This window comes from Culex quinquefasciatus, chromosome 3 (assembly GCF_015732765.1).
Source record: "Culex quinquefasciatus strain JHB chromosome 3, VPISU_Cqui_1.0_pri_paternal, whole genome shotgun sequence".
Taxonomy (NCBI): domain Eukaryota; kingdom Metazoa; phylum Arthropoda; class Insecta; order Diptera; family Culicidae; genus Culex; species Culex quinquefasciatus.
The window spans coordinates 174,937,284-174,961,205 of record NC_051863.1 but is presented as its reverse complement, the minus strand read 5'-3'; the positions used below and the strand labels follow the sequence as shown (position 1 = coordinate 174,961,205).

The following is a 23,922-nucleotide window of genomic DNA, read 5'->3' as shown; positions in this document are numbered from 1 at the left end:
AGGAAAAAAACATTGAACGGTAATAAAAATAGACAATTTTTATGACCAAATTTTGAACTTTGAACGCCAAAAAAAAAAGAGTTAAAATTTGATAAATTTAAACCAGAATACCCAAATTGGAAAACCCTCTTTTGCTCGCACTTGAAGCTAATTTCATCAATTTAGACCAAAATTACTGAAAGATACACCCGATCAAACACATACTGCAAAACTCTCTAGACTCTAATCCAAAAAGCTTCGGTAAGAATTTCGTTGTACGCTTTCAGTTTTTTTAATGTTTAAATGCATACATTTTTAAGAGCTAAGAAATGATCGACTGCAAATTTGGACCTAGGACATATTTAATCTAATAGCGTAGTTTTCCTAAGGATGTATTAGACTATGGCAAACAAACAAACAAATTCGCATTTTTTAGTGTTTTGTGTTTTTTTTTTGCAAACAAATAAAACAGGCAAACTGCCAAACTGTCAAAAAGTTGGTTGGTTTGTTTGTTTATTTGTCATAGTCCAATACGTCCTTTAAGCCTGATCTACAATGGCAAATCGCAGAATGTTGCGTCTGTCACTGTTTACTTTGTTACTTCGATGTCAGACAGGGATCGCAGCAACCGATGGTAGATACTCGACTGAAATCTGGATCAACTTGATGATTGTTTTCGCAAGAGTTTGCGTAAGATTGATTGTAGATGAGGCTTTACATATAGGGGAAAGTGGGGCAAGTGTAACAAGCTAAGGAAATGATCGTTGTAACCCATTAAAAACGTTAAAAATCTGTCGGATTTTATAAAAAAAACGAAGTTGACTTTATAGCTGTCGGCCACCATTGCTAGTACCAACCACTAGTGTCTTCCTTTTTATCTACAAGGACTTCGCCGCCCTGGGCTCCTAAGTGTATGAAAGTATGGCACGGAGCGACGGCGCCGAATACCTATATTAACACAAAGAATTTTAGAGCGCCCGCCGCGGGATTCGTTCCAGCGACCTCCGGATTGTGAGTTCAGTGCGCGGTCCGATTGATCCACACGGGCGGGACGGATTTTATAATAATCATATTATTCCAGGTCTTGACTAAGACTTTGATAGAACAAGTTTTCAAAAAATCCTGTTTTATAATGCAAAAAAAATGATTTTAAATTTTTTTATTTTCCGTATGTTCTACTCAACTAGTGGGGCAAGACGAACAACCCGTTGGGGCAAGAGGAACAATGCATGAAAAAACATGTTAATTTGCTGACAATTGAACTGTTATCACTTAGATACATCAGATTAGGATGTATTTGAAACGTTTCTTTCATTTTTAGATTAAAGAATATTATTTTACTAAAAATTTGATCGTTTTTACGAAAAAGATCATTACTTAGATGAAAAAAGGAAATTTTCATAATATCACTATATTTTGTATGGACATTTTTTTAAACAATTGTTTATCAGTTATTAAATACGTTTATTTATTTATTTCCCAATAAAATATGTTGTTGCAGCAATTCGTATTTTTTCCATACTAAAAATCCATATGGTACACTTGCCCCACCTGAACAAATTTTTTTAAAAGCTCTCAACAAATATAATCAAAAGTCAAATCATACTTTATAATAGGTGCAAGTCATTTGTAGGGACACTACTGATCTAGGAAAAATTGCATTTTGATAAAATGAGCCTTAAAACGAACCCAAAGTCTTATTTTGTACTTCCCAAATATTATAAGAAAATAAAGGTTTGTAAAAAAACTTCATTCTTATGCTCCGTGGCGTTTACGTCGTTTTGGCGGTTATGTGGTAGTAGAATCAGCTAATTGCATTGCTAGCAACATTTCCTCATACTGGAAATAATCAAAATTGTAAAAATTACGGCCGTACGAGCGATTGTTCCTCTTGCCCCATATGGTCGTCTTGCCCCACCTTCCCCTAATGGGAAATCTCTTACAAATTTGTCCGCTTAAATTAGGGTGTATAGCCGAGTACGGTTGTAAACCTTCGTCCCCACTATTTAGGTTTGGTTGTTTCAGTGTTAAGCATGATGTTATGAAGTGCACAAATTTAGTACCATGCGCCTCCACGACTTCAAGTTGGTGGAGACGCATGGTACTCAACAAAAATCTCAATTAACTCACCTTGAATAAAAGTTTATAGTCGTTGATGCGCTGGATGGGTAGTTTGAGGTGTTCCACTAAACTCTTGTCGTCGTCTAGTTTTTGGGAGAGGTCCTAGAAGTAAAAATTAAAACAAAATTTCATGTAGCGCAATTTTGCAATTAACATTGTTCGACGGCGGTGCAAAAATTCCCCCTCCATCAATATTTTTCGTTATTGTTTCGCATCTAACCGAAATCGAGGACGGGGGTGGTTAAAATTAGATCTTCGCGTCAATGAAATTCAACTGCGAGCTTCTGCGCTGAGTTTATGGGGAGGAGATGTTTGCAATTTCGTTCGCTGTGAGGCATATCGCGAGATTATCCGCGGCGGCGGAGGAGATATTCACGAGGGATTGAACTTTTCTCGTTGCCAAATTGATGGGATTTTACTTGCTCGGAAAAATGTATGTGGTGGGTTGAAAGCGGACGCAGACAATGCTGATGCCACGAAGCGAATGAGGAAACATAGTTCTGGCGGGTGCGGCAATTGAGGGATATTGAGCTCGACAGTTTAATGGGGCTTTTGCCGGGGGAAGTATTTATGAGAAACTTTCGTGTTATGAAATGCCGACCAAAGTTCGATGACTTTTGAGATGTTGTGTTGGGAAAGGGCCATCCATAAACGACGTGGATGCGCTCTCCTCCCAATATGAGGACAGTTGTTATACAGAAGTTTTTTTTGTGTTTACTTAAAGCAACTTAAAGCAATAGAGTATTCTAGCAAAAATATTCAAAATAAGAAAGATAACAAAAAACAGGAGCAGATTTTTGTAGGAAAAATGTTTGTTGTAATTGACCACTTAAACCGAAAAAACTTCGCAAAAAAAAACAAGGTATAAGAAGGTAATTTTTCATAACCACCACACAAAATAATTCTATTAACTAAGTGTCATCCTTCTTAAATTTATCTCTAAAGAAAACCATGGAGGCGCATGGTGCTCGATTTTAATTTATATTTCCTAACGAATGAACTTTTTTTGCACTCCAATTAAAACCAACGCCAACCAACGCACAAATCACTTTCCCGAGCGCTCGCCCGTATGACATCAAAGATTTTGTGTAATTAGCAATAACTTAGGCGATTTGCGTCACATGGATTTCGCCCAGCTAGCAAAGCATGTTCGTTCCAAAATCGAACACGACTGAAGTTACTTGTAAACAACCCCGGAAGATAGATTCCCCACTGGCTGGCATGTTTGCTGAGCTGTTTTCTTTGAAATATCTCATTTTATTTAAAATTTCTGTCCTTTCAACTTGGCGACATAAATTACTGAACACTAATTACGCACCAAATTTGAAATTCCGGGCACATTTTCGTAACACTAAAATCGTAAATTATGATCGAACGACCAAATTTCCCCCGGCATGCGATAATTTAAATTTCACCAGATTATTTTGCCAACTTGCTCGCACCGCACCTCACAGATCATCATTATTTGCGTGGAAATTTAGACATTCAAGCATGGGCAAAATGCGTGGGCGTGTTGAACTTGGGTCGATTCCAAATATTTTTATTTCACTCGTAAAACCGTCACCTCGTGCTGCTGGGTGGTGGAAAGTTTTTCACACCTTTCGGTGTTCTTTTGCTTGGTTTGGGTGAGGGTAATCGTGGGAAAATTGGCCCTCAACTTGACAGATCTTCTGGTTGATATAGAGGACATTCTGGTTTGGTTGAGCGGAGGAGGCATTTGACCTATTTTTTTATAAATAAAAAAATGTGTTGTTATTGTTTACCCTTACATCTGAATGCTTTAGTATAACTTAAGATAAGTTAATTTGAGTAAGAATAACATTGGAATTTATTTCAAAACAATTGAAAAAATTATGATCTTAATTTCTTTCCCTATTACCTCTCAATATTTTGTTTTTTTACAGGTTGTAATAAAATAGCGTTGGTAATTCGCTCTTATTTTGCTTCACTTAGAATAATCCAGTGCGGTATTAAAGTGTACATGAAATATTTTTTTTATTTTCTTCAAATCTCCTTTATTTTTTTTCGAAAACACTTTAGAACAATTCTTCCCGAATTCCCGAATTCCCGAATTCCCGAATTCCAAAATGGATTTTGATTATATAAAAACCGAAAAGCTCCCTGAACACGCCTCAATTGACAGAATTGAATTTAGGTGAAATTTCTGCCAATAAATAACATTGTAAATTTCGGGTAAAAGGCCGTTGCAAATATTTTTTGAAGTTTAGGCCGATGCAAATATTTAAAAAAGTTTTTGTCCCTCGGCCCTGGCCGAGGTCAAGGGGGGGGGGGCAAAACTATAAAAAAAATAAAAATTTAAATAACAAGCCATAGTCTTCACATTTAAATGAAAAAAGTGTTTTAAAATACATTTTACACTGTTCAGTTGATGAACTCATAGAATTTATACCTAAAATCTATATTTTTATTTTTTCGTTGCAAATTCACGTAATTTCAATTCTGTCAATTATAGCGTGTTCAACGAGTGAAACTTGAACTGTTTACTGACATCAACTTCGAAAATGTCGTGTTGTGTAATTGATTGTTTACTATAAAAAAAAACTTTGTACAAAGTTTATTATTTTCATTTTTATTAAATTAGGGCTATTTCAAGCTTTTTGAAAATATTGAATTTTGGGACCATGGATCGAAAAATAACTTATAAATTTAAGGAATTTATTTTCATATATTCGTTGATGAATTTTAAATTTTTGACAGCAGGATTTCTGTAAGAATGCATGAAGTGAATCATTTTGTAATACTGTTTGCTTCAATAAATTGAAAGTTTAGCTTTAAATTAGAAGGTGAGTTTATTTTTTATTTTGTAATATTTTATTTTTATAATTCCATTATCACAAAAAAACAAACAAACAAATTGATAGAAAGATATAACTTATATGATTTGTTGAATTCAATTCATGCCAGTGATAAAATATATTTTTTTATGTGTTCATAGATTCAAAGTAGGGGCAAATACCTATTTTAATCACTTTACTAAAATTTATTCTATTTATTTTTCATATTAATCAACAACATTCATTTAATAAAAGTCAAGATAAAAGTTGTTGATTCAAAGCTTCTCTGAAAGTGAAAAACAACCTAAGATATTTAGAATAGGTCGCTCAGCTTAGTATAATGAAAATAAGAAGCAACTCTCCCTACACAGAAAAAAATGATTATAATATTCATCAGGAAATGGTGACAGATTTTGTGGCAAAAAAATGATTAATTTTAGGAAAATGTTAATTAGGATAAAATAATAATATGAACAATATACAAAACTAAAAGACAAGACAAATACGCAATTTTTCAAAAAAAAATTAAAATTATGCAAGTTTTTATTTTATTCTAGATAGTTTGTAAATTTACCAATTTCAAATTTAATAAATTATTATGTTTATTAAAAGTAAAAAAATAGTTTGCTGTTTTTGGAAAAACATGATTGTTTTTTTGTGAAAAACTTGATTTCTGTTATCACTAATATTTCTGCTATATAATAATGAAGCTATCCTTTAGTTTATTTTTTTGTCCATCTTGTGTTTGTCAAGTTTTTCAGACTTTTTTAAAACATTGCATGTGTTGAAGAAATCAACATCGAAAACTAAACATTTTAGTAAAGTACACAGTATAAAATCATTAAAATTTTAAATCTGGGAATGAGTACATCTTTTTTGTCAATATTCAATTTTACCTCTAAAAATGTCTAAATTTACCAAGGAAGAAGCCTTAAGGGGTTTGAGTTTTTGAAAGACACAATAACCTTTCCCGCTAATAAATTGAAGTTTGCAAATTGTATGGTTTAATATTAAGATGTAATTTTACATTCTATGAGGGAAAAGTGCAATTCCACATACAAATATGTAATTTAACACATTTTTCTGAGTCGAAATTCGTGTTTATTCCCAGATGAAATATTTATGTTTTATAATATGATTTTGTTTTACTATGTAAGTATGTTCTGGTTCATCCAGAAACTCCTTGGAGTTAAGATCGGTGGGTCTACCGCCGTAACAAGCAAGAAGTCGACGGTTTTTTTTACCAAGCCATCATAGCTTCAGTGAGTATGGTTATTTTATGATAAATAAAGAGAACTCATTAAACTAAAAAATATTGAGAAAACTGTTTTGTTTTACTGCAGTTTTGTAATATTTTATAATTCCATTATCACAAAAAAAAAACAAACAAACAAATTGATAGAAAGATATAACTTATATGATTTGTTGAACTCAATTCATGCCGGTGATAAAATATATTTTTTTATGTGTTGATAGATTCAAAGTAGGGGAAAATACCTATTTTAATCACTTTAAAAAAATAATGAATAAAATTTATTCTATTTATTTTTCATATTAATCAACAACATTCATTTAATAAAAGTCAAGATAAAAGTTGTTGATTCAAAGCTTCTCTGAAAGTGAAAAACAACCTAAGATATTTAGAATAGGTCGCTCAGCTTAGTATAATGAAAATAAGAAGCAACTCTCCCTACACAGAAAAAAAAATGATTATAATATTCATCAGGAAATGGTGACAGATTTTGTGGCAAAAAAATGATTAATTTTACCCCAGAAAATGATGAATTTTCATCAGTTTTTGATGAATTATCATCAGGTTCACATTTTTACACATTTTTTATGTAATAATGCTCAAAAAAAGATGTTATATTCAACCTACCAAATTTTTAACATTCCAGAATTCAACTTTTTTTTCTGTGTACATTAACAAATTTCCAAGAAGTATTATTTTAACTGCCTGGTTTGTCTACCGCTCGCTTACACAATGTCAATACCGAATTTCTGCACTGTTTATCGAAAAATAAGTAACACTCGCCATCCGATTTTACACCCTTTTCCACGCGCGTCAGAGTTTTTCGCAAAAACATTGCGCGAGTGTCGGGAAAATTTCACTCTGATGTGTGTTTAATTACACTCATTTTTCTTGAACTGCTCTGTTCCGTAAAAAAAGGAAAACGAAAAAGAAAAAAACTTGAAAAACCAGCAACTGTCAGTGTCGCCAACCGAGCTGGCAGTGATGCAATCGTCCGCCACATGTGGGGGCGTTGCGTGAAATTGGAACCACATTTCTTGGACCCACTCCATGAACTTGGGAGAGCGGCCGAGCCACCACCTGTTGACGCTCGGTGTCGATCCAAGCTGCACATTTCGAAAGGTGAGGTGGTGGTGGGAATTCCTCGCGAGGTTCAGACCAAGGGTATGGATTGCAGGTGTAAACAACCTCTTAAGAGGTGTAACTGTTGTCTGTGTGTGTGTTTTGTGTGTATGTGTTGGTTGTTTGGTAAACAAATGCCGCGTAGTTTCATTGATCTCTGGCGATTGGGCCAGGTGTCCTTGAATACGCGCAATGAGCGAATCATGGGCGCGTTTGAGCTAGGTTTTTTGGCGCTTTGTGCGAAAAAGCCAGACTTGATTTCGAGATTGTTATAAATATAAACCGCCTCTGATTGTGGTGGTGGAAGTGGTGGCGGTTGGTGTTTGCCTGTGGTAGTTTGCGAGATTTAATGGGAAAATGGGTTTAATTCAGGACAGAACCGGAGATAAAGATTGGAAAATTTATTATTGGAAATCCACTGATGAAGACCTCCTCGTCTAAAACATGATCTACGGAGGGGGTTCCAGAGCGAGCGTGATCTCAGATTCGGCTCAACTCGACATCCGGTACATTCTGTGTATGTGTGTCTGTATGTGTCCGTCGCGGTCGGAAAATGGCCGTGGGAGTGAAAAATTGCAAAATTTTAGCTAACCTCTTGGAGTTTCTAGAGCTCGTCTGCAGAAACCGCCAATCCTGAACTGCGTTGGAAGTATCCAAATTCGGGAAAAAATCTGCGATGAACAAGAGAAAGTTGAATTTTCCTGTGTCCTATTTTCGCACAACTTCCACTGTCACTGAGTCTGGTATTATTACATAACACACAAACACATACACACTGACTAGCTGGCTGACTGGTTCTACAAAGTGTGACACTTGTGGGTCAAGATTTTTCCTGCGAGAGCCAAAGATAACCTTCAAATCTTCAGTGATCAATCACGAGCACGCACGATCTTCACCTTTAAATTCTCAAATACAAGAAGCAAAAAAAAAAAAAAACGCTCACAAATTCACCAACTCTATCTTGCTCCGTCAGCCAGCGATTTTCACGTTTGGAAAATTTCAAAATTTCTTCTCAAACCAACTTCAAACCCCTGCGAGCCACTCACTTCTTCCTTCCTGCTGCTGCTGCTGCCGACCACGGCTTGAACACTTTGAACAATTTTCCTCAGACACTTGGGTGTGGGAGAAAAGAAGAAAACGCGTTCCGCGGACGGGGCGATCTTGCCACTAGAAACTATGACCAACGACTGACGGGCCGCGGCCGAAAGGCGCGATCGTCACGACGGGATTCTAAAATTACATTCCCAGCAGCGCTCTTGCAGCGTTGGGAGCGCTCGGAGTGACCACCCGGTGGGATCTGGGGGTGGGCGGAGGAGGCGGGGGTCCGGAACAGAGAGAAAGAGTGGTTTTATTTGGGATCTTGACGTGGAAAGTTGTTGGAAAAGAGTTTTTTTTTTTTTCAAAACAAACACTTCTTTATTCTTTAAAAATGTTTTAAGATTTTGATAAAAAATGAATCATTAAAAACAAGATGCCAATTTTGGAAAAATTACCAGGGTCGTGCAGCAACCTGCATCCTCAAACTCTGCATTTCTGGTATTGATTTCAATTCTTTCTATAGATATCTTCTCCCATTCCAGAACACTTCTTACTCGTGTTTTGATCTATCGCTTGACATATTTGACATAACGTGTGTGCTATTTTGTGACATAGACCATTTTGGTCGAAAATGAGTTAATGATGACGTTTTGCTATACTTAACAAACACTAAAAGATGCTTTAACCCGAATTTGGAAACTCGCTTCCGTTTCCCGGATATCGCAATACACACTTGTGACATAGACCAATTTATCATCAAAATGATCGTGCACACTTGTGACACGTCATACGTGTTGTTGGAAAATGTGGAAATTTTTTCTTGTTTTTCACAAATTTATGTACACACATACTATCCAAAGGCCATGCAACCTTTTGTTTTTGAAAATATACTGATTGAGTCGATTAAACTATTGATTTAAGCCTATTTTAGTTTGTATGGGAATTATGTGCACACTTGTGACACGTAGTACAATTTTACTTTCGAAACACACTTGTGACACGTGTTGGGTAGGCGTGGCTAAATGGTTACGCTGTTCGCTTTGTAAGCGGAAGGTTCTGGGTTCGATTCCCATCTGCTCCTATCGAGAAATTATGGAAAGAGGGAATTCTGAACACTTGAATATGAACGAAAAATTCATTAGCTCGCGGCGGGGTTCGATCCCCCGTCCTTTGGGTCAGCAGACAAAAATGCTAACCACCAGACCATCGAGGCTTAGTTGATTAGAAGGATTAACAGTCTGGACCCGAAGCCTGATTTTTCTGTTACATTCTTATTGGAATTCCATATAAACTGTAACGGGGATTGCAGGCACCGGGTCCTGACTATTAAGAATGCTATAAGAATCCAAGAAACTTGATTGTAATCTGTGTGAACCTAAGAACAGGAAAATGCAATATTGAATGCAAGTAGAATTCAAGAACACTGGTTGCATAATTGTTAGGCGAATATTGAACTTTCAACACGACCAGAATTCACCACAAAAAAGCTTGGTGAACCGAATTGGAAAGCTTCCAAAATGAACCCAAGAACATACGAAGAATTAAGGACTATAAATAGATTTGACCGGCCGCATCACTTACCACGGTGAATCCTGGCTTCACACCCATCTTACTAACACCCTCAAACCTCACGTGATACTTTGTCGAAGACGCAGCCGATTTAGCGGTCTTCATCACTCAAGTATCGGACTAAAATTCCTAACCACTTCCCCCGTGTCTTACCACTGGTCGTGGCCGGCGCTGTGATTGGCTAGCATGATAGGGACATTTGAAAGTTGCGAAGTGGTGATGATTGGTTCCTACTCTTCATCTGTGGTCCACGGAGCAATTCTTGGAGGTCCTGGTCAATAACAGAGTAGCAACTACGGGTAGACACCAATGCTATGCTATGCTATGCGAAACACACTTGTGACACGTGCTTTTCAGATTTTTGTTTACATTATTTACTGTATCTTTTAACTGGTGTAACCAAATTAGTTGAAACTTGGAGCGTTTGTTAAGCGATAGCATACGAACCGATTGCTTCAAAAAGTTTGGCTCTATCATTCATAATTTTGAAATTATTTACCAACAAACTTTAAAAATCGATTTTCTCGAAAAGTACTAAATGGTCGTTGTCACAAGATAGCACACAACTGACGATAAATTGAAAAGTATCTCAGTTGGGAACAAAATTTTGGATAGACCGGAAGTGGATACTATGTCCAACAAGCAGTAAACAAGTATTTTCTTTCTTCTCACATTTTAGAATACAGCCGAAATTTGATGATATGATATCTTCTTTGTTTTTACAACACTCATTATGGCATGTCGTATTATATCTCCGACCATTTTTTGAAAATAACCCTATAGGAACTCTGATCAAATACCTATAATTGGTAGACCGAGGTACCTCATCGCAATCCGGAATATCCGGTTAAAATTGAAATTTCTTTTCCCTTCTGTCAGTTGAAAATATAGACAAATCTGGATCTTTTGCATTCGGAAACTGATAATTTTAACATCCAATAATAAATTTAAAAGATTATGCAGCACTTTTTAGGGAACATCCATAAACCACGTGGACACTTTTTTTCGTAAATCTCAACCCCCTCCCCCATAGCATCCACGTGGTTCATGGATGGCCCCTTAAATGTTTCATTATTTTGGCTTTATTTTGAGCAATAATTCTTCTCATATTTGATCTCAGTCAGAATCGAAGGATAAAACTTTTAATAAAATTTGGAATGGCCCAATTTTCATATAACAAAACAGTCAAAGGTGTTGAATTTTTGGTTACGAATTATTTTTCAAGTAATATTTCTAAATGCCTGAAATTGAGTATAAACAATTCTGTTGCTCTTTTTCTCATGAACATAAACTTTGAAAAATATATGCAACGGCCTAAAAAACACTTTCAAACACCAGTAAATTATTTTTATATTTCACAAATATTTTGAAAATTAGAAATATGGTTTATTAAAAAAAATATTGATTTAATCATCAAAAATTTGCCAGCAAAATAAATTAAATCAAAAATATAATTCAAACATTAACCTTGATCAATCTAACAAATATTTGATTATTTCATTATTTCAATGGTTTCAAACGTAGATATCTGATAACGATTTTGTAATACTTGATACAGTATCTCAATAAACATAAAAAAGTTCTAGAAATCGCAAATTCAAGATTTATGATAAAGTTTATATGGTAAAGCCATACATTTTTCAAATATTATCAAGTAGAATGTATTTTTTTTACTGATGTTTTTATTCAAATTATACTGAATCATGTATCCGTTGTACAAACTAAAAATGAGTAAAATCTTGAATAAAGAGCAATTCCAGCTCAAATCAGGAATTTTACTGGTACTTTTGTACCCGACCCTCTCCGATTTCAATGAAACTTTGTGACATGTTATCCTAGGCCTATATAAGCCATTTTTGTATAAATGGAGCCCAGTACTCGAAAATAACATTTGAGAAGGGCGTAAGGTTTTAAAATATTTTTGTATTTTGCAATTTAAAAATTACTTTATCTCGAAGCCGTTGCATCGTATCAAAAAGTGGTCAAAGACAAACTCGTAAAAAATTGGACGAGCTTTCCGAAAAAATGCACTGAAACAAAAATACACGCCACTTCTATGAGATTTTTTGATTTTTAAGTTTAAAAGTTAAATTTCAAGGTGATGTCACGATTTTTTTTAGCTCAAAATTTTTGAGGAAATAGCCTAAAATGTTACAAAAAGATGATAAATGCAGAATGGTATGTCTCTCCTAAAAAAATACAAAAATCATTTACTAAAACTGTTTTTTTGAAAAGTGGTCTAAACGTCAAAATTTTCATAGTGGGAATCGATTCCTCAGACAATTTTACATAAAAGTCTCCATATTGACCATTGTCCTAAGTCCAATCCTTGGGAAGATACAGCGGCTTTAAAAATAAATATTATGAAAAACTGTTTTTTTTTGTGGTTTTTGGCAATTTCTATATGACAGACTTGGTTTTTTAGTTTCGTAAATATTTTTACCGGAAAGCTCGTCCAATTTCCCATAAGTTTGTCTTTGACAGCTTGTCAATTTAACTCGTTTTATCTATTTATGTAAGCTTATTTACTATCCATTTTTCTACCACACTGAAAAAAATATTCTATTTACAGTTATGAGCAATGTAATTAAACTTATATCTGTAAGGTCATACATCCAATTGAAATGCTGTCAAAGACAAATTTATGGGAAATTGGACGAGCTTTCCGGTAAAAATATTTACGAAACTAAAAAACCAAGTCCGTCATATAGAAATTGCCAAAATCCACAAAAAATCCAGTTTTTTCATCATTTTTATTTTTAAAACCGCTGTATCTTCCCAAGGATTGGACTTAAGGCAATGGTCAATATGGAGACTTTTATGTAAAATTGTCTGGGGAATCGATTCCCACTATCGGTTTTTGAAAATTTTGACGTTAAGACCACTTTTCAAAAAAAAAAAAAACAGTTTTAGTAAAAGATTTTTGTATTTTTTTAGGAGAGACATACCATCCTGCATTTTTTGTGAGTCTTTTTGCAATATTTTAGGCTATTTCCTCAAAAATTTTGAGCGAAAAAAAATCGTGACATCACCTTGAAATTTAACTTTTAAACTTAAAAATCAAGAAATCTCATAGAAGTGGCGTGTATTTCAGTGTATTTTTTTTTTCAGAAAGACCGTCCAATTTCCTACGAGTTTGTCTTTGACCACTTTTTGATACGATGCAACGGCTTCGAGATAAAGTAATTTTTAAATTGCAAAATACAAAAATATTTAAAAACCTCACGCCCTTCTCAAATGTTATTTTCGAGTACTGTTTGCTCCATATACACAAAAATGGCTTATATAGACCTAGGATAACATGTCTACAAAGTTTCATTGAAATCGGAGAGGGTCGGGTACAAAAGTACCAGACAAAATCCTGATTTGAGCTGGAATTGCTCTAAAATAAAACGTTGTGTTCATTTTTTCAATTCTTTGCTTTATTTTTGTAGTTTTTTTTTTTAAATTTATTGTTCATTCATATTAAAAAAAAAGATCGCGTTCCAATCACTCTCCTTGGCATTCCCCAATGCACTCATTTCCCCTCTGCTCTCCCCCTGGTCACTCACGCGCTCTCACGCTCAGTTGAGTTTCCCGCAGAGAGTGAGACCGCCGCATCCGGCGTAAACCCACTGAAATGTTGTTTTGGCGCCCGTTTTTTTTTTCGTTGATCCTCGCCGAAAGTGGTTCAAATGATCGACCGTGACAAATGGTGCCGCCACCACCGCCGTTTGAGAGATTGATCCTCCGGATTCCAAAACACAGACAGAGGGTGCTGGCGACAAAACAAGGACATTTGCGGTAATTTGTCAGATTTTTTAATTTCGAGTTTATGAAGCAATATTTTTCTGTCATATCCTTGTTTGAAAAATTGCATTTTTTAATAATTAAGACATAATTTCGTAACATTTTGAAACTGACTTTTCCTCGGCGCCTGAACATCAGCTGTCTTCTTTGAACCGAAAAATCCGGAAACGATTTTCACTGCTAGAGATTGAGCAACGAAGACGCTTTCACACACACGTTTTTTTCCTGCTTCAGAGCGGTGACATCTATTCTTGTTTTATTGTTCTCTTCAGTTATCTCATCCCATTCTTCCCTTGCTGGTGGTCGTCAAACTTTGTGTTCTGTTATGTCATTTGAGGAAAATGGGAAAGCACCATAAATTTTTTTGTTGGTGTGTGTGTGTCAAATATTTTGACGCAATCTTGCGTTGGTTTTATGTCTGAAAAGTCGAAGAAACTTGCAATGCCTTTTTTAAAGATTTGAGTTCAACTAAATTCCTCAAACTGATGCATTTTGTAGAAAAAAGATCTAGAAAAATTCTTGTGGTCATTTTAATAACATTGACCATCTTTTTTCTTCTTCTTGTGTTTCTTCTAGCCATCCGTCCAACGTGGTCTAATTTTAAGACAGTCTCGCGGCGGCACGTTGGGAAGAATTTTTCTCATTTTCCGCTCAAGTTTGGCAAATTTGTATGTAACTGGTGTCGGTTGATGGTGACACCACCCCGCATGCTATACAGCCACCTTCTGACTGACGGACGGCCAGCTGGCTTGGCGTCACATGTCTTGCCGTCCCAAAAATGGCCAATAAATTCGAGCAAGTTCACTGCCCATGTTCGCATAAATGTCCCATATGCAAAAACAGCAAGCTGAGAAAAACGCATTTGAAGTTTGTCCCATACATAAGGCTACGTGTTAAGTTTTCGCGAAAAAACTGGATTTCCTCCTGATTTCTAGAACAAAGTACTGGATGTTATATTCTCTTTAGAAAGAGCACACAATTTTGAACCAAACTGCATCATTAACTCGAAATCGATGAAAATGCATATGGGACATTTATGCGATCAGGGGCAGTTCAGCGGTGGTGGGTGTAGTCGATATCGTTGAAGTAACTTGCAGGGAAAAAATCGGAGGTCATTTAAGTGGGATGTATGGAACGAACCTAATAAATTGCATTTTATATTCAGTTTGACGGTTGAATTTTAAATTTGAAAAAAAATATGAATTTTCTGTTGAAGCAGTTTTTGTTGTTCAGTGTTTGAACATACAGTCCAAGTGCGATTATCTGAAGCACTCGGAAAATTTTAATTCGGATAAACGAATCAACTAAAAAATTGTTTTTCGTTTTCTTGTTTTGGGTCCTTGAGGTTAAATATGACCCCAAAAATGTTCTGAAGTGATTTGAAAATGTTAAATCAAAGAAATGTTGAGAAAATGCATTCCAAATTTTCCAAAAGCATTCGAAAATTACCATATCCGATTCTGCTCAAATTTGGCAGAGCTGTTGAGACTATCAAAACATGCAAAAATTCCGAATTTCATCCAAATCGGACCAACCCCTCCATTTTTGTACCCTCCCAAAAAATCGCCTTTTTGGCGATTTTTGAGCGAAACCTATATCTTCAAACGACGATAACCCAGGAACCACAAATCTTAGAGGGTCGGTCTTAGACTCAATTTTGAAGGAAATTGGACGTAGAATCCATTTCCGTGATCAAAACTTAGATTAAAATATGTTTTCTACCTGTATTGCACAATTGAAAACTTGAAATGGCTATATCTCAAAACAGCCCTATTTATTTTTTAAATTTTACCTCACCATCGTATTCCCCGTCCAATTTTACATAAGAATCACTTATCGACAGAAAGGAATATGTTTCGTTCCAGAGATATCGAATTTTAAAGTTTTGAGTATTTGAGATTACCTAAATTAGCTACACTCGCCGCATATGCTAGAAGCACTCAGTCGTGCTGATCAATAATAACTACCTGGTGTTCTGTAAGATAAATTATTTTTATAATTTTATACGATTTTGAGATAATTAATACCTTGAACAATCTATTTTTGTTTAAGGACTATTTATTGGGTAATTTTTAATGCACTGTTTTTCCTGATCACAGTGTCATTGAACCATATTAAGTAAAATTTGAACTTTTAATATTTATTTGCAAATGCTACAACGTTTTTACAATATATTTAAAAAATATATATAATTTTTCTATTGTTTTCATATTTTTCCTAATTCCTCATCCTTCCCACTTTATCAAATTATTTCTTTTATTTGAAGCGAGAATAAATGTAGAGCTGGCTGTAGTAGATGAAATAATTCTCATGGGTTCTAGAACTTTTGCCATGTGCGGTAGCGAAATAGTGCCATTCAGCAAAAACCCCAAAATCTGCCTTACGGGTTGAAAGATTGATCATATTGAACCGATTTTTATATTGTGAGCCAGTTGAATAATTGTTTTTTTTTTTCAATTCTGGCACATTTAATTTCAAAAACAAAACCAAATACTTCTGATACATGTGAACAGCAGCTGTATCGTTTTCCAAGATTTCGAAATGATTGACAAACAAAAAAAAAAGATTATTGTGGTGTCGAAATCAACACAACTGAATTTAAACATTTCATCAATCAAATGGATGCAGAAAAGAACTTTTAGCATTGTTATTTATGCGATGAAAATAAAGCCATTTTGTCATTAGAGAATGGCAGGAAAAGTAAGTAGTTTCACAATGGAATGTTGTTCAAAGGCTTAATAATTTATTTTTTTTAAGCCATCAAGTAAGGGGTATTCAAAAAACCCCAAACAGCAAAAAAAAGTTTATTGAAGTCTGCAATAATTGACTTTTGTTTTCCCTATTTTCAACAGACTTCTTGATTTTTCATATGCTTGTCTATAATATCATCGATCATTGGCAGAGTCAAAATAAAAAAGTAAAACCAGCAAATCTATTATATTCCAAAAAATAAGGAGTTTTATTACCTTATTCTTTTCAAGGAACAAAAATTGGCAAATATATTGTACCGTTTAATCCTTCCTCCTTCGTTAATCCCCCAGCAATCAAACTCAACCCGCCCATAAATCAACCCCAGGACTACAATGTTGCAACCTCTGCGACTTCGTCGTGGCCTAACGAGCATGTCATCAACCTTGACAACCGCTGCAAATGGGTTGACTAGTTGTCGGCTTGTCCGCTATAACATCAGATTAAACGACACCAGGCGCAACATATCTCAAAGAGGTGTCGACGACCACAACATACGGAGTCTGATGGTGCGCGAAAACTCGACCGTATTAAGCGCATCACATGCTGTCAACATCAACGCCACTTGAAATTGAAACCCGGCGGATTAGCGGTGCGACATTGCTGGTTGGGGGGAAGACGCGGTTGGCCAAGTTGGACATGCGCAGTTTGAGACAGGAAAACTTGCGAGCTTCCATCGCCAACCGCGAGATGGTGCTGATTAATTTTGGAACTTTGGCGCGTCGCGTCGAAATCGGTTGGAATAAAATTATAGCAGCAGTTTGAACTTACCATAAAAAAGTCCCGCACGGCGTCGTTGGCGGCCAGAAACTCTTGGGCGGCCGGCACATCCCGGCAGTACCGCACGTGCTTGTCGAAGTCGCGTTCCAACCGCAGGAACGTTTTGCCGATCATTTTTGGATTGTTGGCGTTGTACTTGACGCCCTCGATCAGTACGCTGATGGAGCCAAAGAAAATAAGAATAAAAAAAATGCTCAAATATAGACCAGGCGATGACTTAAATTGAGCGGAAAAGAAGACCGGTTTCGGTTGTCACTTTTGCAAGGTTTTTTGAAATTCGCAGACCGTGCTTCCTAAAATGGTGCCAAAAACCGTCGAAATTGCTGCTTACGTGTTGTGAAAGTCCGCGATCTGTTTGAAGTTGTTGAAGATGTCGTCCTTGTGATCGCGGATCATCCGGGGGATCTTGTTGTCCGGGTTGTCGATGTACTTGATGTAGTTCTCGACGACCTGCTGCAGGTCGCGGCCGAACTCTTCCTCAGTTTCAATCAGCTCTCGAACGACAGCTCTGTTTTGAATTAAGGAAGAAGTAGTTTTAAATCATTTTTAGCATCGATTTAGGACATGACTCACTCTCGACGGTAGGCGGCATCGTTGGCCTTCTCGCCGAACACGGCCTGGTCGGTGTGCATGATGTCCAGCACCGAGACCGGAATCCAGCCCGCTTTGGCGTTGTCATCCCCGTCGAAGATTCGTACTTTCCACCTGTAGGAGATGGAAGTATTTGAAATCGCTTTATTAGCTTTTGCTTATGATTAGGCTTAGTGATTTTTCACGCTCGAAAATTGCAAATTTCACGGGGACCTCCATTTCAAAACACCAAATTTCACGCAAATTTCGCGGAACTTGAAAAATGTTAAAATAACTCTGAAAATCCTATGTTTAAATCACAGAAACTACTTTTTATGCTTCATTATGTATTATTATGTAAAAAAAATACTAAATTTGAATGCGACAAAAAAATTCTTCCAATTAAAAAAAACCTCCTGGTTATTGGATGGGCTCTATATATTTTTTGAAACAAAATGAGTAGGGCACGCGTATTCTCATTTACTGAACTGCTCTTTTAATATTCGACTAACAAAGCTCAAATGTTTTCGCTAATTTGCTTCTGTTATATCATTTTACATTTTATTGAATTTCATATCAAAGCTAGATTTGTTCAGTCAAAATGAGTAAAATAAATAGAATTTTCTGCGTCATTTAGCCCATTAAACATATTTTTTAAGGGTTTTAGCTCATTTTTCAAAAACTAAATTTATAAACATTTTGAAAGAATAATATAATTTTTAACAAAATCTATTCTAAATGAGAAGAGAAAACAAAAAAGGAGTATTTTTTAACTTTCAAGGGAATCATCTACCCAAATAAACAAATATCGTTAAAATTTAACAGGGCCAAAAAAATTGTTATGTTTTTAAAATATGATTCCAAAAATAAAAAAATACTCTTAATTTTATTTTGAATAAAACAAACCTTGATTTTTTTAATTTTTTTCAAAACTATACCTTTCAAATAAAATAGCACTACAATTTTTAGTACAGCGAATGAAAATATTACTAAATGTTGCTAGTTTCTAAAAAACTAAAAAATCTCAACATTTCTTCAAATGGTTCATATCAACTTGACACACATATATAATCAAGCTTTTTAATTGAAAACTAATAAAATTTCTTTTCTTTTTGGGTGAAATATTTATCAAGTTGTTAGGCTAGTACAAATTTTATTAAAAGTTTTTGTCTCCCCCCCCCCTCCCCATCCCTTCGAAGTTGGCCCGAAAAATCAGGGGACAAAAAAATATTTTTTCGAAAAACTTAAACATTTCAATGGATCAGCTAAAATAAATTTTTAATTCATTCCCCTGCGTTTTTCATTCCATTTTTAGAATGTTTGGGATCATTTTAAGAATGTTTGGGTTGATTTAAAAATCTTTCGAATTTTTGAAAATTTTCGATGTTTGCTATCGCAAAATGTTTTTTTTTGCTAAAATTTTTGTTTTCGTCAGATCTTACATTTTTTGAAAACTAATGATTGCAAAACTACTGAACTAGTGTAAAATGCATTTTAAAACCCTTTTTCCATGCAAATGTTGAAACTATGGCTTGTTATTTCAACATTTTTATTTTTTATTTTTTTTTGCCCATATTTGCATTCAATGATTCGAGAAAATTGATAAATTTAACGAATTTCACGCCGTCTACGAAACCGTCAAAAATCATTAACCTTATATTAGTAATAAAACCAGGGTATTCACTCGCTTAATTCTACAGTAGTTCATGACATTATTTTTATTCCTTTTTGAGTTTGATAAGTTATTTTATGAAAAATCGTTACATTTTCATACAAACATAAAATTTCACGGGATTTCGCGGAAAAAGCCAAATTTCGCGGATTTCACGCTGTCCGCGAAATCGTGAAATTTCACTAACCCTACTTATGATATTCAACGAATGTTGTACAATAGAATAATAATAATACGATGTCCCTCGTAAATTTACAATCAGATCGCATCATGGTGCTAATTTTATAAGCATTCTTTAACACATTTTGAGCAAAATGACGATTTTCGTGTAGTATGAACGTAGTGACGTTAGTACAGATGTTTTCAATCAGCGGACTTGTTTTCGCTTCAGGAATTCTATTGAACTTGGTCGATTTCGAAAAACTTTACTTTACCTTTCATTTTGTCAATGTTTGATACGTTTCAGGGATCAAATATTGGCAAATCATAGCTTCTCTTCTTTGAATGATATTAGTGGAGTAATTGTTTTAACTTATTTTTCTGTTACAAAAAAAAACCATTCCAAATAGCAAACAAATAAATAAATTTAAGTATAACTCCACAAGTCTCGTTGCATAAATGAGCAACTCTCTACGAAATCGGCCGATTTCGACCATTTTTATTTTTTGTATTTTTTGAATTAGCTCAAACTTTGTGGGGGCCTTCCCTATGACCAAATAAGCTATTTTGCGTCATTGGTTCACCCATACAAGTATCCATACAATTTTGGCAGCTGTCCATACAAAAATGGTATGTAAATATTCAAACAGCTGTAACTTTTGAGTGAATTTTCTGATCAATTTGGTGTCTTCGGCAAAGTTGTAGGTATTGTTGAGGGCTTTTGAGAAAAAATAGGTACATAAAACATTCGTGAAATTTTCCGATCTTTTCGAAAAAAAATATTTTGAAAATTTTTAAATCAAGACTAACATTTTAAAAGGGCCAAACATTGAATATTACGCCTATTTAAAATGCTAGTCTTGATTTAAATTTTTCAAAATATTTTTTTCGAAAAGATCGGAAAATTTCACGAATGTTTCATGTATTAACATTGAAAATCGGACCATTAGTTGCTGAGATATCGTCATTAGAAAATGGTGGGTTGTTTTGGTGAGACTTAGAAAACTTCAATTTTCGTGTTTCTTTTTCTTAAAGCGGCTCTATCTCAGCAACCCGTGGTCCAATCTTCAATGCCTCGTAGACAATTTTATAGCAAATTTTCTGAAAATATTTTCTGAAATGGTCACTCATGGTCACTATTTTTAAAAATGGAAAAACTGCAAATATTTCGCTAAAATCAAACTTTCGGTGGCTATATCTTGAAAACGAAGCCCTTTATCAAAAAAATCTGTAAAGTACTTTTCGATTGCAAATTCAATTTTGCATTAAAAAATTATGTCAAACTTGTTTTTGCATGAAACTTCGATTTTTTCCAAAAATCACTATTTTTTCAAAAATTCACTATGTTTCTCTATGGCTCAAAAGTTGCGAATTTTTGTCCCCTAAAACATATAAAAAAATCTCGAATATCAAAAAATACGTATTTTGGGAAATTGAGTTTTAGTGAAAAAAAAGTTAATTAAAAAATCTGCAAATTTTGTTTTCCGTGTACCTATTTTTTTCTAAAAAGTCCTCAACAATACCTACAACTTTGCCGAAGACACCAAATTGATCAGAAAATTCACTCAAAAGTTACAGCTGTTTGAATATTTACATACCATTTTTGTATGGACAGCTGCCAAAATTGTATGGAGACTTGTAGAGAATTGCTCAAATGTATAATTTATTCCAGCAATCAAATCGAATGGATAAAAGGTCGCATTTCAAAAGGACCACTATCAAAGAACAAACTCTCAATTTATCACTCGCTACTTCTGTTCATGACGTTACTTGATTTACAAAAGAAATTAACTAAAACGTAACCATTTCAAAGATTCGAGCTTTAGCAGCTCGCTAATCACGCTAATTGCATACGTCGAAATTCGCAAATTAGTCCCCCTCGGCCTGGCGCTGGGCTTAGCTCGAGCCTGTCCGCGGCGTACAGAAGAAACCAGTCAGTAAACTGCAGCTATTCGTTGACGATCCAGCGCTGCTTATCGAACAGAGAAATGGAACCATCCGTCCCAAGACCGTTGCCCCGTCGAACCATCCGGTGCGTCGCCGTGGGAGATCGAATCTTCGGGAAGCCCGTTTGTTCCCGCCAATCACCGCACGGATTCCGGCTGAGTATGCCGTTTGAGAGTTATTCCGCCGAACTGCAGATCGGCGACGAGCCGTGCACGCTGAACTTGTTCTACGCTGCTGATCGGAAGGATTTGGACGGGTTGCGACCTCAGCAGTGGTACCAGCAGGCCGATGTGTTCCTGGTGTGTTTTCCCGTGGACAGTCCTGGGGCGTTGGTGAATGTAAGGGCCAGGTAGTTGCCGGAAATTGGGAGGTACTGCAGGAAGGGGACACCGTTTTTGCTGGTTAGAACGAGGATCGATCGGAGGGACGAGGGGAGGAAGTTTTTGACGAAGGCGCAAGGTGTGAAAATTGCTAGGAAGCTGAAGGCGGCGAACTATGTCGAATGCTCGACGAAAACAAACGCCGGACTGGAGGACGTGTTTCTGGAGATGATTCTGGCGGTACTTGAACCGAAGATTTCCGAAGAGAAGCAGTGGTTCAAGCTGTTCAGATGACTACAAGAAGAACTCTCGGGAAGATTGTCAACATGTAAAATTGTTACTAAGGAAAGATCTCGTAGGAAGATAACGAAGGATTTGATTTGGAAAAGCAAGTGGAAGAGAAAACGTCGCACTCTGATGTAGAAAATAAATGTAGTCTAGTCGAATACTCACTTTTCATTCGGTTTGGGCTGGTACTGCGGCGGCTGTGGACTGACGCTTCTCCGTAGCGAACTCTGGTGGTTCTTCTTCGGTTTGACGGCCAGCTTGTGCTTGGAGACGGAACTGTCCAGCAGGCTCTCGGTTTTGCCCACGTTCAGCGATGGGTCCAGTTTGGGCTTCCTGCAGACGGAAGTATTTGAATACATGAGCCACAGACAAACAGACGTAAATTTTTGAACGCTTTTTTAAAATCCATCAATCACTCTTCACTGGAGAAATCTAGATGTGAGTGCGAGCACCACACAAAATGCAAACTCTAGAAGAGATTCACGACCGTTTGTCTGTGCTTGAGCTGTCAAGATGTGCCATAATGGCTACAATGGTCTCAGTCACCCTTATGGCAGCAACCAAAAAAAAAAAACAAACAAAAATACTTTACTCACTTTGCGGTGTTGTTCTTGGCGGACTCGCCCATGTCCAGGACCTCGACCAGATCCCCCACTCGCACCGAGATGGAGTCGGGCCCTTCGGCATCGTAGTTTTTGTTTACAACCAAAATATCGTACATCTGAAAGCATGTGGAAAGGTGCGCGTGCGAGGGTGCACGGTGAGATATAATTTAATTAGTTGGTAATTAGTGCAAAAGAGACCGTAAAATTGAGCCAGCATTCAACAAGTTTCGGATGTGAATTAAGGTTTGCCACTCTCGAGTAGACGAGTACAGAGAGCAGTGCTAATGAAGTGGATTAATTAATCGCATGAGTATGCGCGGTCTATTTTTGAATACCACTTTGAGAATATAACTCATTTTCGCATAACGAATCGCATCTGCGTGAATTCATTCCCTGTACTTTTCGCAACCACTTATAGCGAAAGTTCAAATGATGTAATAAATTTTGGAACACTTTTTTTACGTTCAATCCGTAAAATTTGTCAGCTAATTTTCGCCCGTTAAATAATACACTCGTTTCTAGCTTTCAAGAAACTTTTATTCTCCCCCGCGGTGTTTGCTTTTCCCGTCCGAAAAAGACGATGGCTCATAAATCCGGACTTAACGATGGGTATCAATCTTTCGGGAATAGCGGGCGAGCCGTTTTCGGTGTCATCGAGCGGATCTTTATGGACGTTGCATGCACCGTGGAACAACTGGGGTGGTGGGATGCTTCCGCGGAAGTCATTAATTGTGAATTGATTGGTGGAATGCAGTACTTTAGCACGAGTTTCTAATCTTTTTTGTTTTATGGGAATGGGTTGCGGGTTCACACTTTTGCAATATTGGAAAGAAATTTCTAAGGAAAGACATTGTCGCTTTTTTTTTTTATTTCAAGTTATTTCATGTAAAATTACGTGAAAATTACCGATTTGCTCAAGTGACACCGAAAGCATGAAATTGCAATTGAGTGTATCGAATGAAATTTTTAACGGCTGGTTTGGTTCTAACCGGCAATTACATCACAGATCGAAAGATCTACACGTATACGAATTTGTTTTCTAAGGCAAGTTACTAAGCTTGTTATTTGAATAAAATATAGAAAAAGCATAATATTATTAATAGAAAAAGCATAATATTATTTATATTTAGACCCATTTAGGGGTCATAAATCAAGTGTACACTAATTG

General features: G+C 35.9%; 1 protein-coding gene across 1 annotated transcript in view; it reads right to left on the bottom strand.

Moving 5' to 3' along the window:
* LOC6047868 (obscurin) overlaps positions 1 to 23,922 on the bottom strand; it is a 79,151-nt gene that overhangs the window by 21,718 nt on the left and 33,511 nt on the right. Inside the window, exons 3-8 of the mRNA XM_038261358.1 lie at positions 22,746 to 22,870; positions 22,315 to 22,482; positions 17,767 to 17,898; positions 17,525 to 17,701; positions 17,185 to 17,350; positions 2,110 to 2,202 (exon numbers count right to left, since the gene is read on the bottom strand). Of these exons, the coding sequence (XP_038117286.1) occupies positions 2,110 to 2,202; positions 17,185 to 17,350; positions 17,525 to 17,701; positions 17,767 to 17,898; positions 22,315 to 22,482; positions 22,746 to 22,870 (861 nt within the window). The remainder of the gene's footprint in view (positions 1 to 2,109; positions 2,203 to 17,184; positions 17,351 to 17,524; positions 17,702 to 17,766; positions 17,899 to 22,314; positions 22,483 to 22,745; positions 22,871 to 23,922) is intronic.